At 47.2% G+C, this 15894-nt stretch overlaps 1 protein-coding gene across 1 annotated transcript in view; it reads right to left on the bottom strand.

Moving 5' to 3' along the window:
- arhgap5 (Rho GTPase activating protein 5) overlaps positions 1 to 15894 on the bottom strand; it is a 64841-nt gene that overhangs the window by 2781 nt on the left and 46166 nt on the right. The window contains exons 4-6 of the mRNA XM_064330025.1: positions 10124 to 10201; positions 8062 to 8193; positions 5377 to 5482 (exon numbers count right to left, since the gene is read on the bottom strand). Of these exons, the coding sequence (XP_064186095.1) occupies positions 5377 to 5482; positions 8062 to 8193; positions 10124 to 10201 (316 nt within the window). The remainder of the gene's footprint in view (positions 1 to 5376; positions 5483 to 8061; positions 8194 to 10123; positions 10202 to 15894) is intronic.

Below are 15894 nucleotides of genomic sequence, written 5' to 3'. Positions count from 1 at the left end.
GTGTTCGAGTGGGCAGACGCCATTTCCATATTTTTTGTCATTAGCCAATCATTGATTTGCCAAGGTCAAAAGGCATTAATCAGTTTAAGCAGTTGAGCCCATGGATCAATAGGGCTGAGGTGTTGACTGATGGCGAGATTCCCCAGAATCGACTGTCGGGAAAACTCTTGGGCCAGAGACACTGAATCTGTCTACGAGTCTTGCCTGCTCAGATAGGGGAATTTTTTTTGCCATGGGAGAGCACTATTAGAAATTTGAAATACAATGCAATAAACCAGACGGCTTTGGCGAGGCCCCCAGTCTCCCTGGGTCACCAGTTTAAATACAACCCACGGCACTGGTTTGCCCCTACCTGGGATTAGCTTGTTGGGATTATTACCCTTGGCGGCACCGGGTGTTAATCTGGGGTTCAAATGCATGATAATTTGCCCACTATCCAGCCTGGCCGAATTTACTCCCATGATCTTCCCTGACCCTAGCTAAATTATTAGAGCTTAAGCCTAAACTGCGTTTGTAATATTGTCAATAGCTCCTACAAAACTGCACCCTTCAAAAACCATAGTCACAGAATCATCTTAAGAATTAATGGCAGCAAGTCAGATACCTATATACGAAATGAATCATGGATTAGGTCAGGTGAGAAAACATTAGGTGAGATATTCTAAACTGTGAGATCTAAAAATTTGAATATGTCTAATAATTTGCATGTTTCTGTGCCTACTAAAACTTTATAAATGACATAATGTAGTAACTAAGTCTTTCCACTTGCAATGGTAATATATGAGAAAGGGTGAAAATGAACCTTGTGAATACGACTAAGAAATGCAAAGCAGGTTTATTTTTGAACTTTCACAGTTGCAGCACATTTAAATGGATCGTTACTGTAGCCAGATATTTTTCCTGTCTTTTATTTCTCGTCCATTCTTTTCACAATTCATTGCACCGCAGAACTGCAACGATTGATAAGGTATTTTAATTGTGCTATGAGTTTGGTGTTTGTGTGCACAAAGGCCATGAGGTATAATAAAGCTTTATTATATTGCTCAACTGGCTGCACAATATTATATCAAACTCTACTTTTGTCCCATTGCAGTTCCTTTGGGCTAGTTGCCTCCATATAAGAATTATTATTGTTATTTTTGTGTTCATAACGAACAGTAAATTCTTGCATAACCGCCTCAAGAATAAGCAATCTACTGGATTATCCAACACCCTCATTTAATGTTAATGCATATTTATAATGGAGACCGACTACCTTGCAAAGAGCCCATTTTTACCCAAGTACAGTTTATTAACTCTCTCCCTCCATATGAGATAGATTTTTAGAAGCATTAATCAATTTTTCTAGTTCCTGAATACCCAATATTCACGATTTCCGAAGCGTTCCAATTCTCCTCATATACTGCAACTGTAACATTGCGGCCCACAATCTGTTGCCTGTTAGCATTGCATTTCATGTGGGTGAATTCTGAAACAATGCCATTGATGAGCTGGTTCATTTTTATTTGATTTATTATTGGCCAGTGCTCATGTTATGGCAGTTTTCATATTGGAAAGATGTCATACAGTAACCAGGGGAATCTAAACTTCTGTCTATAAATGAGCCTTTTCCAAACAGTTTGTTGAATGAATTCATTTTAGTATCATCGTGTTTTGAAATTGTCTCAGCTGTCATCCTCATTTTGATTCCTCCTGGTTTATCCAACCCTTACATGCCCGCCTCCCCTCTGGTGTCATTGAGGTCGGCTTTGCTGATTGGATACATTGTGCATCCAACGTGTGAGAAAAGTCCCACAGCTCAATCGATACCTCGGCTGACAGGATTGTAGGGAATTGGGTCTCGAGTGATCTCTACGGTCCGACAGCTCATGAAGTCATCCCGCCACAATTAGCTCGATAGCCACGTTTTCCACACAATGGACGTGCACCTGCGCATGCCCATGCTAGCGATCGATTTCGGGGGGTGGGGGGGGGGGTCAGAGATTCTTCCCTCAGCACTGTATGGGTTCCTTCCCTAGTGCGGTAAAACTCGGCAAGACAACCATCAGAAATCGAAGCAAAGCGTGCAATTCTGTGGCAAGGAAAACGAAGTGCGACGACACCAGGGGGTGTTGTGGAAGACACCATCAACCGTAATGGAACTCTCTGTCCGTGGCATCCTTGCTGAGGTACCTGCTTTAAACATTAGTGCCCCCTCAGGTCCTTTTATCAGCAGTATTATTCTCCTTTTAGACTAATGAGATAGATTGAGTACACTCAGTCTATCCAAATGCACTGACAGCGTTCTTGAAGAAAAGCCTTTTTGTGTAAAGTCTGATAACGGCCAACCAGTTCTTGGGAAAATATCATTCGCTAGGACAACATATCAAGGACAACTCCAGCGAGCAGTTGTGAACGGCCGGCAGCTCAAATCACTGAGATGTTAAAAACTGGCAAAGACACGCAGATATAACAGGCTAAGTAGTGACTAAAGCCAGCAAGATGACTGGCAAACATAACAAACAGCTTTGTGACATGGACTGTATCTGTTTACCATTTGTATCTTTAAAAAAATAAAAATGCAAAAACTGTGCCAATGAATGAAATTTGTGCCTAAATTTTTCTCCTTGATTTCTTCAGGAGATAGTAAAACACTGTGCAGTTCAGCTTTGAAGCACTTCTTAAATTGTGAAAACAGAAACTGATTTTAAGAAATACTGTACACACGGATTTTAAATGTGAATTGGCGCAACTTCAGTGTTACCTGAGCCCTTCGGTTAATCTGAACCGACCTCTGTTGCTGCATACCAAGCAGGTAACGGTTGAGCCTTTATAGTGGGACTTCAGTGCTGAGGATAAACTTTCTCTTCAGGGCGGAGCAGACACTCTTACAATGGCACTAAGCCAGAGATCCGCTTGCTGGCGTTAAATTACCGTTTCCTGCTCAGCTTAATGTGTGTCAAATTTTGCTAGTGGGCTAGGATTCGGGTTTCCGGATCCGCGAGACGTTTCCGCTTTTAAATTTCCCTCCCGGTTAAAGCTCTAGAACAGCTTCGTCTTTGCTGCAGTCAGTGACTGAGAGAACTGGTGAAATCCTGCACACGGTCAACCTGACACTGTGCTTGGCGGCAAGCAGGCAGGTAACGGTGTGCGGCTCCAACAGCTCGACGTGGGGGGTGTGTGGGGGGGCGGGGGGGTCTGCATTGCCCTTTCACAGGATTCTCCCTTCAGAGCCCAACAAAAAGCACTCCCTCCCCTTCAAAGGCAGTCACTTACCTCTCCTTCAGCAGCTATGTGCTAGTCTTACAAAAACAAAGGCACCCAAAATAATAAATACATAAATTCCCGAACCGTTGCCAAAAAGTCTTTACCCCTCTGAACAAACGAGCAGATGTTCGAAGAGGAATGCAAATTTAGAAATATGGGACGACTACAACAGTAGGTGAAGATAAAAAAGGGTACATGGAAATGTTTAGTTTCATTTAGGGAAATTTTCACCTGAACCACACAACAGTTCCTTTGAGTTGAAAAGTTTGCATAGGTCTCTGGACACATAATCATTGCAGGGCTACACTGACCGAGTATGTCAGTGGAACAAACGAAGCACATTCATTTATAGAGGGGAAAAATGCCAAATACTTAGTAAGGCTGAGTCCTGAAATTCAACCAAACAATTAAAAGTACACTTTTTATTTCTGGCAAACTCTTAAGTATCTGAAGTCAAAGCATTAAAAAACTGATTAAATTCCTTACTTTCTGAGAAAACCAAGCAGAAACTTTTTTTTTGTAAGTCTGCCAAAAAACTCTGTCAAGACTCAAGATTTCTGCCAACATTTCTTAAAACCTATACCTGCAACAAGGGCTTAATCTATCAGATAGTGCCTCCTACTGCAATGATGGATCAACTCCAGCCTGATGGTGTTTTTGTTATAGCAGGAGGCCAACTGGTTAGTTAGCAGTTGTCGACAACCTTAAAACTATGAGAGAAACGAGCCAAATAGCCAGCTTATATTTGCAGAACCAGGAACGGGAGCTGTCCGTATTAGAAAATAATAAAAACAAAAACAATTACAGTTAGCTAGCCACCTAGTCTGTTTAAGCTGTCTTTTAACAAGTGCTTCTGACAACAATCTACATAATATGCATTTGAGCACTCCATTAGGCTCAGTTTTGTATGATGGGGATATGTTCTCAGACAGGAAATAGGGTGGCCAGTTATGTCGCTGCGTGCTCCAGGCAGAAAATGACATAAACAGGTATTGCGTGTTAATGGATGGGACAGAGTTTCCATTAATTTCCTCTCTTGAAATGAAAACGCAACTTGGTTGTCAGACATTCATGAGTGATCTGGATGTACTGTATGCCTGCAGGTTCTAAATTATCCTTCACACAAGGCCAATCAGAATTGGCCCATTAGCATTACAATGGGCCCTCTATATATACACAAATCTATATACAGGTGACATCATTGCATATTTCAGACGGGTGACATCACCTGCCCTGGCAAAATATGAGTGTGTGTGTGTATATATATGTGTACACACAGGGCAGGTGATGTCACCTGTCTACAATATGCAATGATGTCACCTGGCTGTAATGACGGGGTGATTTTCTTATTTTGTAATTACATTCACATGAAAGAGTGTCCCAATATTGAATCTGTAGTGCTTTGAGCCACAAACTCAGTGAGGCAAATCCATGACTCAAATAACCCAGGATATTATCCAGCTGGGTGATTTCACAAGTCCAAAAGCACCTGTACTTTGTCGTTTTTAAAATAAATTTAAAAAAAACATGCATGCACAATTCCGAGAACTTAGAAATTGAGGTCATCGCCATGATCATTAACAGATCTGGTACGGAGGTGCTGTCAACAGCTGCCTTAACTGTGTGGTTATGTTTTTATTGGCAAATTGCACTGTATCTGCAATCATTTACATTGAGGGGAATTTCAAAGGGTCAATTTCATAGGAGTGGATGCGATTCTTCAATTAATGACATAAAGGCACAAGGAGTAATTGCATACAGCCGATAAAAATGTCCTCCCAAATTTGTGGTTTATTCGGAAGAAATCTCAGGCATTCATTTACAGAAGCTGAATTGCACAAGCTTATGAAAGAAAACGTTAAGTCTTGCAGCCCTTGCCTTTCTGTATCAAAGCACTGATTGGAGAAATGTCCAAATACTTATTGCCAAAATATGGCTTATGAAGTATGCATTATTACAGGCGATTTTAAAAACCATTATCGCCACCCTTCGCGCTGCAGTTTGTCCGCTGGATCATGGCGATCAGGGACCGTGAGATCACACGCCACGTTTACCAATGAAACGCTTGACAGCTCCCCATTGGCTAACGCCAAGGTATGGAAGCAACGGCGACTCCTACAAAACGCTTACCTGTTAAGATGAGTAATGACATATTTGAAAACTTCGTAGTTCACCGCGGGGAACTTCAGCACGATTTCCTTCAGCACTTGCAGTCGCTCTATGTGGTCCACAATTTCTGCACACAAAGAACAAAGGCAGCATTTAGTCGCTCATCCGTATAAAAAAAAAGTTTAAAAAAAATAAAAATAAAAAAGGAAGGGGGGGGGGGATGGGGTATGGGCCCAGACAGCCACTGAGTACCGAGGCTCTGTGATGTTGCCAACGATGCATCAGAAACACAATAGACACATTTAAGCGGCGGGCTTTGAAGAGATCAAGGAGCACCACACCGACGCCGCCGGACTGAAGATTAATCGATTTACGCTTTTTTTTTTTTCTAACCGCCCTTTCAAGCTCTTTCGACCTTTAAAGATACAGAACGTTCCAGATGGACAGGTGTAAGAGAGACTGTACTGACGCACCGAAGCCCTCTCACTCAGAATGCACTGCGGTGCACAACAGCCCTTCGGTAACGGGGGAGAAGAAGAGGCCGCAGTGTTCATCACAGCCGTGACATTCTTTGAACTTGCGCCGTTATGGTCGATGAGGCGGACGCATCCGACCAATCACGGCCCGATGGAGACCAATAAAATATCACACAAGCGCAAACATTTGAAACAAGTCGCTCTTGCAGCACTGTTGTTTTGTCTACTCTCCATCAAAACATCAAATATTTGTCTTTTATTTATCCTGAGAGTAGCCAATACAAATGGGACCAGAATTGTGAATTACCTGTTTGCAAAAAAATTAGCCACAGACAACTGTGAGGGCCAGCAACTTTGCCTTCACTTAGTTGTTTCTCACAATGAGCAACAACGCCATTTAAACGATTGCTACATTAGTTTGCAGTGAGCTACAATGCCTTTTTCACCATTGCTAGTTTGCAGCATAGGGGACACAAGGGTCCTTCACCTCCACCTTCCCCCCGGACCCTGTAAAGGCTGCATTCGGTGGTCTGGGGGCCGAGGGGTGAGAACGGCTCCCAGCCTTTTTCGCTGTTCAGACATTAATCACCCCCTTTAAGAGGGCGGTCAATTTCGAGAGCGACCAGCGTCGAATGATAAGAGCACTGGGATTACAGAAGCCTGGCCAGGAATGCGGCAACATCATGCAAATTACCTGAGCTTCAAGGAGAAAGAGGAGGGGGGGAAAAAAAGACCTTGGGACGGGATTAGACCTCCTCCCACAGACCTCTCTGTGATAAGACTTGTAGGGGATTTAGAGGGCGGTGAGACCGTCGAGGTGAACTGGGTGCAGGAGAGCTGTGAATGCACCTTGGGAAGGTTTGTAGGGAGACACGCTGTCTATACCCCTTCTATAGGAGCAGAGAGAAGGGTGTACAGATAGAGTCCTCCAGTGGAAGAAGAGGAGGGGTTTCGTCTCACTGCTATTGACACAGGTAGAACAGTAAACCGCTGCTTCAATGGCAGCCGTGCGATTCCATTGGCGCAGGATTCTGTAACGCCCAATCCTGGAGAGCGACAGGCTCTGCTGGTTTTTGTTGTTTCAAGGAACATAATTGGTCAATTAAAGCAGTTTATTACACAGTTAACTTGGCTCCCTGGTTTCTCCTAGTCTGAATTGGTTTGCTGATTACAAGGTAAAAGCAAATACCAGCAGGCCTGACAGCTCGCCATGGCTGCGGCTGCAGACCCCAGTGCCAGCTGCCTGGCAGAACCTTGAGAGGGAAGGACTAGTGAGAAACTGATCTTCCAGCCACTGCTTGACTGACGGTGCTGCAACGGTCTGCTAAGGTGAACTTAAAAGCAACAAAAAAAGTCAGCCAGTGGTGGCAATCATGCTGTAAATAGACGAGGCAGAACACAAGCGTTTATATGCCCTTTATCCACAGAACGAGTTTTCAGTCGCTTTGCAGAATTAACGACCATTTAAGATCACTCATTTGCAGTTGGATTTCTTTGATTTGATAGCGCTACCTGTACACTAGAAAAAAAGATTCTATTTACAGTGGGTAAAACGAATTGTTTTCGTGTTCCTATTTTAGTCACAATCACTTCACGTAACCTGATTACCTCGTTAAAATTCAAATGGATTCATGTGAAGTGTGAAAAAGCACTGCGACTCGAGACACAATCATCTAAAACGGCATTTAAAAAGGCTGCTTTTGGAAAAGATGCCACACTTAAAAGCTCCTTCATTAAGAAAAAACTCAAAAATGCTCAATCAGCAGCTAAAATCACTTATTCCTAGTATGCCAATGGAAAGCAGTGAAACTGGAGAAGAACAGAGCGGTCGAAAGCATGAGTGACCCTTGTCAGTAAAGACCCTTGACAAGACATTTACTGGACTGCCTGAAGACACAAGTCAAAAAGTGCGGCTTGCTTTGCTTGTGCAGATATAGCTGTAGCCATTTTCTTTTTTCTGTCTATTACTAGGAACTTTATACTTAGTAATGTAGTAAATAAATGTAAAATAACCGCCATAAATGTATATTTAAATGTATATTTAGTATAGTTAACACTCTACTGCTCTCCTCTCCATCTGTATCCCTCCTTGAAGTGCCTTTTTCCCCACTGCCCTTTCACCCCAAAGAGTGGACCAAAACAGGAAGTGACCAAACGGCCGGCTGTCAGTCATCCCACTTCCCCGCCCAACCGCTCCCCCCCCTCCCCCCGGTGGAGCGCCGGTACTCACTTGCTGCCTCCACTAGCTCCGGGTTCAGGCTGTAGGGGATGAGGGGGTCGGGGAGGTCGGCGAAGAAGGCCTTGAGAGCGCCCGCCACGGCGTTGACCGCCACGTCCATGACGATCAGATCCATGCTGTGGTCTGCGGAGGGAAACGCGAGAGGGAGAGAGAGGGGGAGGGGGGTGAGGAGCCGGCGAGTGCAGGGGGGCGGCCTAAGGTGAACTGACAGCTGTCAGAGAAGATATCTCCAGCGGAGCGCGGAGACGGACTTTTTGAGGAGAAAAATGAACTTTATTCAGGGAAAATACAAGCACTGCGGACGAGGGGGAAGAGGGGAGGGGAGGCAGAGGAGCAGGATAAGGGCTAACGGTTCCGGGCCAGCAGGCAGATCGCCGCCCGCGGAGGCTCCGCCGGGCGAACGGCGTGTCCCGGAGCGAGCGGCGCGGCCGCGCGGTGGAAGAGTCTCCGCCCCGGCGCCGCGCGCGGCTTGCCGCCTCGCCCCGACCGCCATTCCGTTTGAAGGAGCGATGAAAACGGACAGAGGAAAAAAATAAAATAAATAAACTACTCGGATCGGGCCACGGGAGGGAACGAAAATCTATCGGCGCGCCTCCCCGAGGAAGCGTCGCACGCGGGGTCACGGTAAGAAGGCGGATTCAACTCCGGGTTCCGAACGAAACGAATCGAAGGAAAACCCCGACGCTAGCATACCTGGGAGCGGACTTGCTAATTGTGGGCGGTTTGAAGTCCCGCTGCGGGAAGACTGAGGTTTTCAACCAGTCGGGCTCAAGAATACCATGCCCAACAAAAATGGAGAATAAATAAATAAATCCACACGGCAGCTACTGTGTCAGATAATTTGTGCGATCTGCCACCGATCTGGAAATTTATACAAATGCAAAGTGGGTGTGAAAATAACTTCCAATGATAGAAGAGAGATGAGTTATTTTAAAATGCACAACGGCAACCACAGCAGCCATCGTTAATCCATTCATAAGGCTGTCCGAGTCCTATTCATCACAGTATTGTCCAGCTGATAAGTGGTTTTGGATTAATACACAGCATTAACTGTGTTTGCACAAATCTGTTCTAAACCAAACGCCTTTTATTGTCATTACTTATTTTGTCTTTTTTGCCTCATGCATTTAAGGCAAAACACTGAAACAGATGAAAAGGCAGCAGAATCTAAGAGGACCATTAATAATGTACCGCTCAGCAGGAAACAGAGCCTAAATCGCATCTGTGCAACTGTGCAATGTGCACAACATAAGATTTATGAATAATGTTAAAACCTGGATGCAGGGTCAGCGAGGAAATAAATATCTATAATGATGATGAAGGGCTTAATTTAGTCTGCAGTGCCCAGGATGAAGGGCAGGTAGCGGGGTAATTGCAAAGGTGTGGGACTGCGATATGGATCACTGCCGTGGAAGTGGTTACATTTATTAAATTACCTCGGAAAGGCATTTATATATTATCACATTACCTTAATTATAACAGGGGCTTACTACTTAATTTACATTCCCTATGCCTCTATTTAGGGTGACTTGCCCAGTATGACATTTTATACCCAATACATTTACGGAGGTGGACATTTACTGGAGGTATGCAGGTCAAGAACCCATGCCAGAGGTTTTACAGCACTAACCCACCTGATACTCAGTCCAGTGTTTCTCAACCCTGGTGCTGGGTACCCACTGCCCTGCATGTTTTAGATGTTTCCCTGCTCCAACACACCTGATTCAAATGAACGGGTCGTCATCAAGCTGTGCAGAAGCCTGATAACGACCCATTCATTTGAATCAGGTGTGTTGGAGCAGGGGAACATCTAAAACATGCAAACATGCAAAACATGCAGGGCAGTGGGTCCCCAGGACCAGGGTTGAGAAACAATGACTTAGTCCACCGCCATTCTGCTACCCTCAGCAGAAAATACATACTGTGCTATATTAACAATGTATTCTTAGAATTGGGGAAATGTGAAGCGCTGCTCGTGCGCTTCCTGCTGATGCGAACGTGCCGCGCGGCACGGCGCTAGGGTCAGCGGGCTAGCGGCGCGCGTGCCGGTTACCTTGATCAAACTGCTTCTGAATGTTGTCTTGATCCGTTTTGTTCCCACTCACGCGATATAAGCCCTCTGTTGTCAGCCCTGGAATATGAAAGGGGGGGGGGGGGGGGAGGAGGGGAGAGGAGGAGAGAGAGAGAGAGAGAAATGAACACGTTTACACACACAACACGACAAGCGCTAACAAAGAGGGAGTAATTGCCTTGATGCTGACAGTTCTTGATTTCAGCTGCGAAGGGGAAAAGTTTTTCTGGCAGCAAAGGCCGCGTCGAAAAATAACAATGGCGGAGAAATATTTTGCAGATTATCAACACAATAAAACGCTCTCGTGCTTTCACTGGCAGAGCTGAAATATAGCGGAACTGCGATTTTAAACCTACGAGGAACAGAAACACTTAAATCGCTGTAATTCGTCAACAGCAGCACCCCTCCGAGTTCTAAATTTATCACTGCTGTCACCAGCGGCGAATTCCTGAAACGTTCTGGAGCTCATCAGCATTCGCTCGCCGTCTATTCGGTCAAAATGTCTTCCAGCGCGACGAGAAACCCATCTTTTGATTAGATCTGATTTCCAATTGGAGGTGGCTCCAACTGGTCACTTTTCCCCTGCTGTACCCCTGCGAAGCTGGGCTACGGGCTCGGGCAAGGCAAGCTAAGCTGGATGGGGTTTCTGCAGAGGGGCGGAGCTCCAGCTTGCGGTGGGGGGGGGGTTAGCCGATGCCAGGGAGCCTGCAGAGAGCGGCGCTTACCAACCTAACCTACTTACAAACTGGGCCGTCTCCTACGGGCAAGCTGGCACCGGCCCTGCCCTGCCACCGCGTTTCGCGTTTCGCGGGCAGAGCCCGGTGCCATCTGCCCGCCCGCGCGGGCGCGGCCCTGAAGTTTTAGTCCAACGGTCAAATATCGGTTGACGCCGCTTGACGAACTGGTGTAATGTCTGAACGCGCGCGCGCGCGAGAGAGAGAGAGAGAGAGAGGCTTGGTGGGAAGCCCCGAGGACATCTGCGCAATGCTGCCAAGCCCCGGATATGGAAATTCAGGTCATTCTTTTTCAACCACAGACATGATTGCAGGCATTTCCGCCCAAAACAAGGAGAGGCGACTCCCTTTCACATCCAGTCCCCAAACATTTCAAAGAAATGTTTCAATTGAAAGATAAGAAAACATTTAGACAAGCGGTAATGCGTTCCTTTGTCAGCAGGGGACACACTGGGTTCCATCTGGAGCAGAGAAGAGGGGTTTCTCAGACCTTTAATACGCTGGCCGTATGCTGCATATTCATATGAGCACAGTGCTGGAAAGCAGGCTGTGTTCACACGGTGTCCAAAAAGCACTGACCTAGGATCAGTTTAGGCATTCTGTACCAAAGGGCCATGGAAGGGACCAGGTCCGGGTCAGCTGACCCTGGGTTCGTGCCACCAGCCCACAGTACCGTCCACAGCCCATCCCATAATTCTGGGCATTCTTACAGCCGGCTACCCTGCGTAGCTCGCAGTGAAGAGAGAGGAACCTCCCTAGAAATCTGACGAGCGGCACCCTCTCCTTACAGCAGAGCTCCCCGGGCCATTGTCCGGGCGCCAACTCAAATAGCGCACGCCGGCGCATTCCTGGGATGTTCCGACGTGCCGGAGCGGGGCCTTCCCGCTCGCAGCCCTCGGCCACGCGCGCGCAGACACCCGAGCGTGCGCGGGGGCTGGCGTACGCGCGGACGCCAGGGGCACGCGCAGGCAGCAGCGGCGGCAGCAGCGCACAGTAACCAGCCCCCGCTGACGAACAAGACCGAGCTGAATTTCCTGCTCGGCGGCAGCTCAATCCTAGAGCCAGCCAGTTCAGACGAGGACCAATCAAGAGAGCAGGGGCAGCCGTGGGACAGTTCAAAGTTCAAAGGCAACCAGAATGGCTCTGATAAAAAAAACTGAACAAGTGAGAACTCCTGGTTGGTTAGTATCCAGCTTTTTTAAAAATCAGCTTTATGAGGAACACTAATTTTAAGGTGTACTTGGTTGCCACCTGACCAAATGAAGAGATCAGCTTTACAAAGTACACTTGTTTTTACGTGTACTAGGTTGCTGCCTAACCAAATGCTTCAGCTGTGGTTCACACTGAAATGCCAACTAACTTTATCAATAAAACAACATCAATTTCTAGCTTTGGTCAGATGTGTGCTCCAAATCGACATTATAACTTGGCACATAGCTCTGTCCCTGAAGGTTCAGTTCTGAGGGGCAGGTTTAGTCACTACTTACTTGATGACTACATCCAACGAACAGGTCAAAATCTACCAAATTATAACTCTGAATTAATTTAGTATGACTTATTTCTTATTTTAAAAAGAAAAAAAGACATTCGCACGTGCCGAGCGGTCGGGCGAGCGGAAAGCGAGCGGGAGAGCACGTCGTCCTCGGGAGCTGAGGGCGGGCCGGCCGGCGTTCCCCGCTCCGCCTGGGGCCGCGTCGTGCCGGGCGGCGCCTGACGCCGGCGACACAATGCGACCTCACACGCGGGTGGCCGGGGCTCGGCCCGCCCCGCACGGGCAGCTGCCGCGCTCGACCCCAGGAGACCGCGCAGGATTCCGGCTCGAGGAGGACAGAGATTCTGCTCTGTTCCGGAACATTCCGTTAGGTGTCCCCGGACCCACGTTCCTTCTCCCGCTGAGTTTACAGCACACAAGCAAGTTTGAGAAATGTGGTGGGAGCACTTTTCTGGCCTCGTTTTATGAACAAGCTGCTTGGAAGGCCTTTTATTTAAAAGAAAGCCTCCAAGAAATGAATTTGTATCGCCGCAGCCTTGTCCAAAAACTCGCGTATAACTCAGGGGACGGTTACGTTTTTCCATTTTTGATTTCGTTTGCTCTCGCCCCAGAGAACCTTTCGCATTCCAGGCCGGGCATGTCTGTAGCTACGCTCACAGCATCGTTTTTAAAGCTGCTGACAGGACGCGGCCGGCCCGAGCTGTTTTTCATCAGGCAGCGCCCGATATAAACCCGGACGGTCGCAGCACCTGTCCTCGCGGCCCTCGCGCTGGTGGTACCGCCCCGACGCCCGTCGCCATGGCGCCCCCCAAAACAAAACAGACCCCGCTCGATTTTGGCGAGACCTTGGTCTGCTCCGCGGCATTCCTGACGGGACGGGGACCCTCCTTCATCAAGTGCGAGGGGGACGTCGATGCAGGACACGAAACGGGGAGGAAAGGCAACGAGGAAGTGATCTGAATTTAGATGCCCGCGGAGCCGCCGCTCGTTTCATCGTCCTTCCTCCGCCCCCCCGTCCCCAGAATCCGTTCCGCCCACAGGCCGGGACTCGTTTCGAAATGACATCACACCCAGAAGAGCTCGAACCTGCAGCGGCAGCCGACGCCAGCAGTCCCTCCCACCGGTCACTTCGGCGTCGCCGCTTCCATCCTCACAACAACAGATGTTCTCTTATTCATTTCGCAGGGCTTAAGAAAATAAAAGCGTCTCACACAAACAACCCCGGCACAAAATGACTCGCTAATTATCGCGCGGCAAATGCAGAAAGCCATTACGCGCAATATGGTGGGCCGCCGCGCGTTATTTTCTGATCCTTTCGCAGTGGGCGATGAAAATCGGAAAACGGGAACCCGATTTTGAACGGTTTCCAACTCATAACGCATGAAAAATAGGCTTCTCTCCTTGATATCTTGGTAAATGGGCGCCTTTGTTAGTTTTTTGTTTGTTTGTTTGTTTGTTTAACACAGTGAAAACGAAAATGCTGTCACCCTAAGGTCACCTGTCTGCAGGAAAAAAGGTCAGAAGGTCAAGTCAAGAATCTCTGTTCCTTTCTCAGTTCCTCTCTCTGTGAAAACCTGGTACGACAGACTGGGGTGGGGTGGGGGGGGGGGAGAAGAAAACGCTGTGGGGGTCAGCGCTAAGCGTTCTGATGTGCATCTTCGACCGTGTACTTAATTACAGGTTCAATGCGCACTGCGTACCGGACCACTAAAAATGACCGATGTGTTCTTCGGGCTCGTTTTTATTGCGCCGCGAGAGTGAGAGTGTTTTTTTTTTAACGCCGAGAGCGTGTAACCCAATTACCGGCCGGGGATTCTGCCGCGCCGCTGCGGAGGATAATGTCGGCCGTTGCCGCGGGCGTTTTTTCTCGCTGCCGGGATGAAAAAGCCACGGCGATGAGATATGCCTCCTCCTTCCCGCGAACTTACCGCGTTCACGCTCGCACTTATGGTAATCAGTCTGCGGCATAATCCACAGCCTCCAGACTCTATATCAACCGGTACCGGGGAGACTGGGGGGGGTGGTGGGCTTTTTATCTCCGGAAGACAAACGTGCGGCCAGAAAAAGAACATAGGGAAAAACACCGACGTGGTTTTTTTTTTTTTAATCCATTACGATAATGGGTAAGGAATTATCATAATGGTTAAAAAATGCGTCGCCATTATGGTTTACTAGGATCCGACATCGCAGACTGGAAGATCGGACCAATTTGGCTTGTTGCGTCTCCCAGTCTAATCGTACTGCAAGGAGGGCTGAAAGAATGCAAGTCTCGGTTCACGGTTATGGAAGCTTCCAACAGCTCAGATGCAGCTCAACTTAAATTAGCAGAGATGTGTTTAATTGCATGTCTCTCTTTATTCTCTGGCATTTTTATACTGTGCTGCCAATTTCATACACTAATCTACACAATATAATACCAATGATACCACTCTGTATATTCCTATTCCACACCAGTCACTCCCTGCATGATTTTAACTGACCAGCTACAGACAGCCCTGAGGCTTGTGCCCACAAACCCGTCCTGACCCGAGTCCAGCACTGTTTATCACCACTCTGAAGCCCTGACTACTTCCAATTGAAATGCACATCCATTAAGGGCTGGCATTTCAATTTATTTGATGTTCTATGGCTCCCAAAATTGATTATGCAAATAGTCAAACCTTGTTTCTACCTCATCAAGTTCAATCTCTTTCTGTGATTTGTATAAAGTCACACTTTGAGATAATACACAGAGATATTTTGCTTCATGAATATAAATCTTCATTTATTTTGCAAATAAACACCAGGTGGTATTAATCAGCAATTTCCTGGGTGAAATACTCAGATAGTCAAATGAGATCTATCATCCAGCCATCCTCCTCATCAGTCTTCCATTCTCACCAGGCCACAGCGCCCCCCAGAGTTCTGGAGGTCTTACTGTCCAGGACATTGGGAGGACAAAAATCTCCTCCAGCCGTGCCATCAATCCTCTCCCCCTACTCTCTCGGCTTTTGCACATTAATAATTACCCTTCCCAACAGGCACTGCAGCCCATAAATCACACGCTCACGCAGAGGGGAGGTGGACAAACTGGCAACACGAAATGTCCGCTGAAACTTCACCCTCACTGCGCCCTGCCGTAACCGATCTTCATCCTGAAGAAACCCATGCCATCGCGTGACAGACAATGCATCAAAAAACAACCGTCCATAGATGCGGTGGTGGACAGGCGTTTCCCAGGGATGGCTGAGGAGGTTGATACAGGACATTTAAAGTTTAATCTTAGGTGAGTGCAGTAACAGCACATACAGATAAAGGAAGTGCCCATTCTTTGTGCAGGGTTGCATCTTGTGGTCTGGAATCAAATCCTAAATGTTCTAATGTCAGCTGGGGCTGCATGCATTTGCCTATAGTGTCATACAGGAGGACTGGTTTCAGTCTGCTGGTTATTTTCCCCAGATGCAACACGAAACGGGAACCTCTGTGGTCAACTGGGCAACCAGAGTCACCCGCTCTTGCGATTGGTCATTCCATATTGGCCAATACAG

The sequence above is a fragment of the Anguilla rostrata genome, chromosome 1 (genome assembly GCF_018555375.3).
Source record: "Anguilla rostrata isolate EN2019 chromosome 1, ASM1855537v3, whole genome shotgun sequence".
Lineage (NCBI taxonomy): Eukaryota > Metazoa > Chordata > Actinopteri > Anguilliformes > Anguillidae > Anguilla > Anguilla rostrata.
This window is presented reverse-complemented; position numbering and strand designations above follow the sequence as displayed.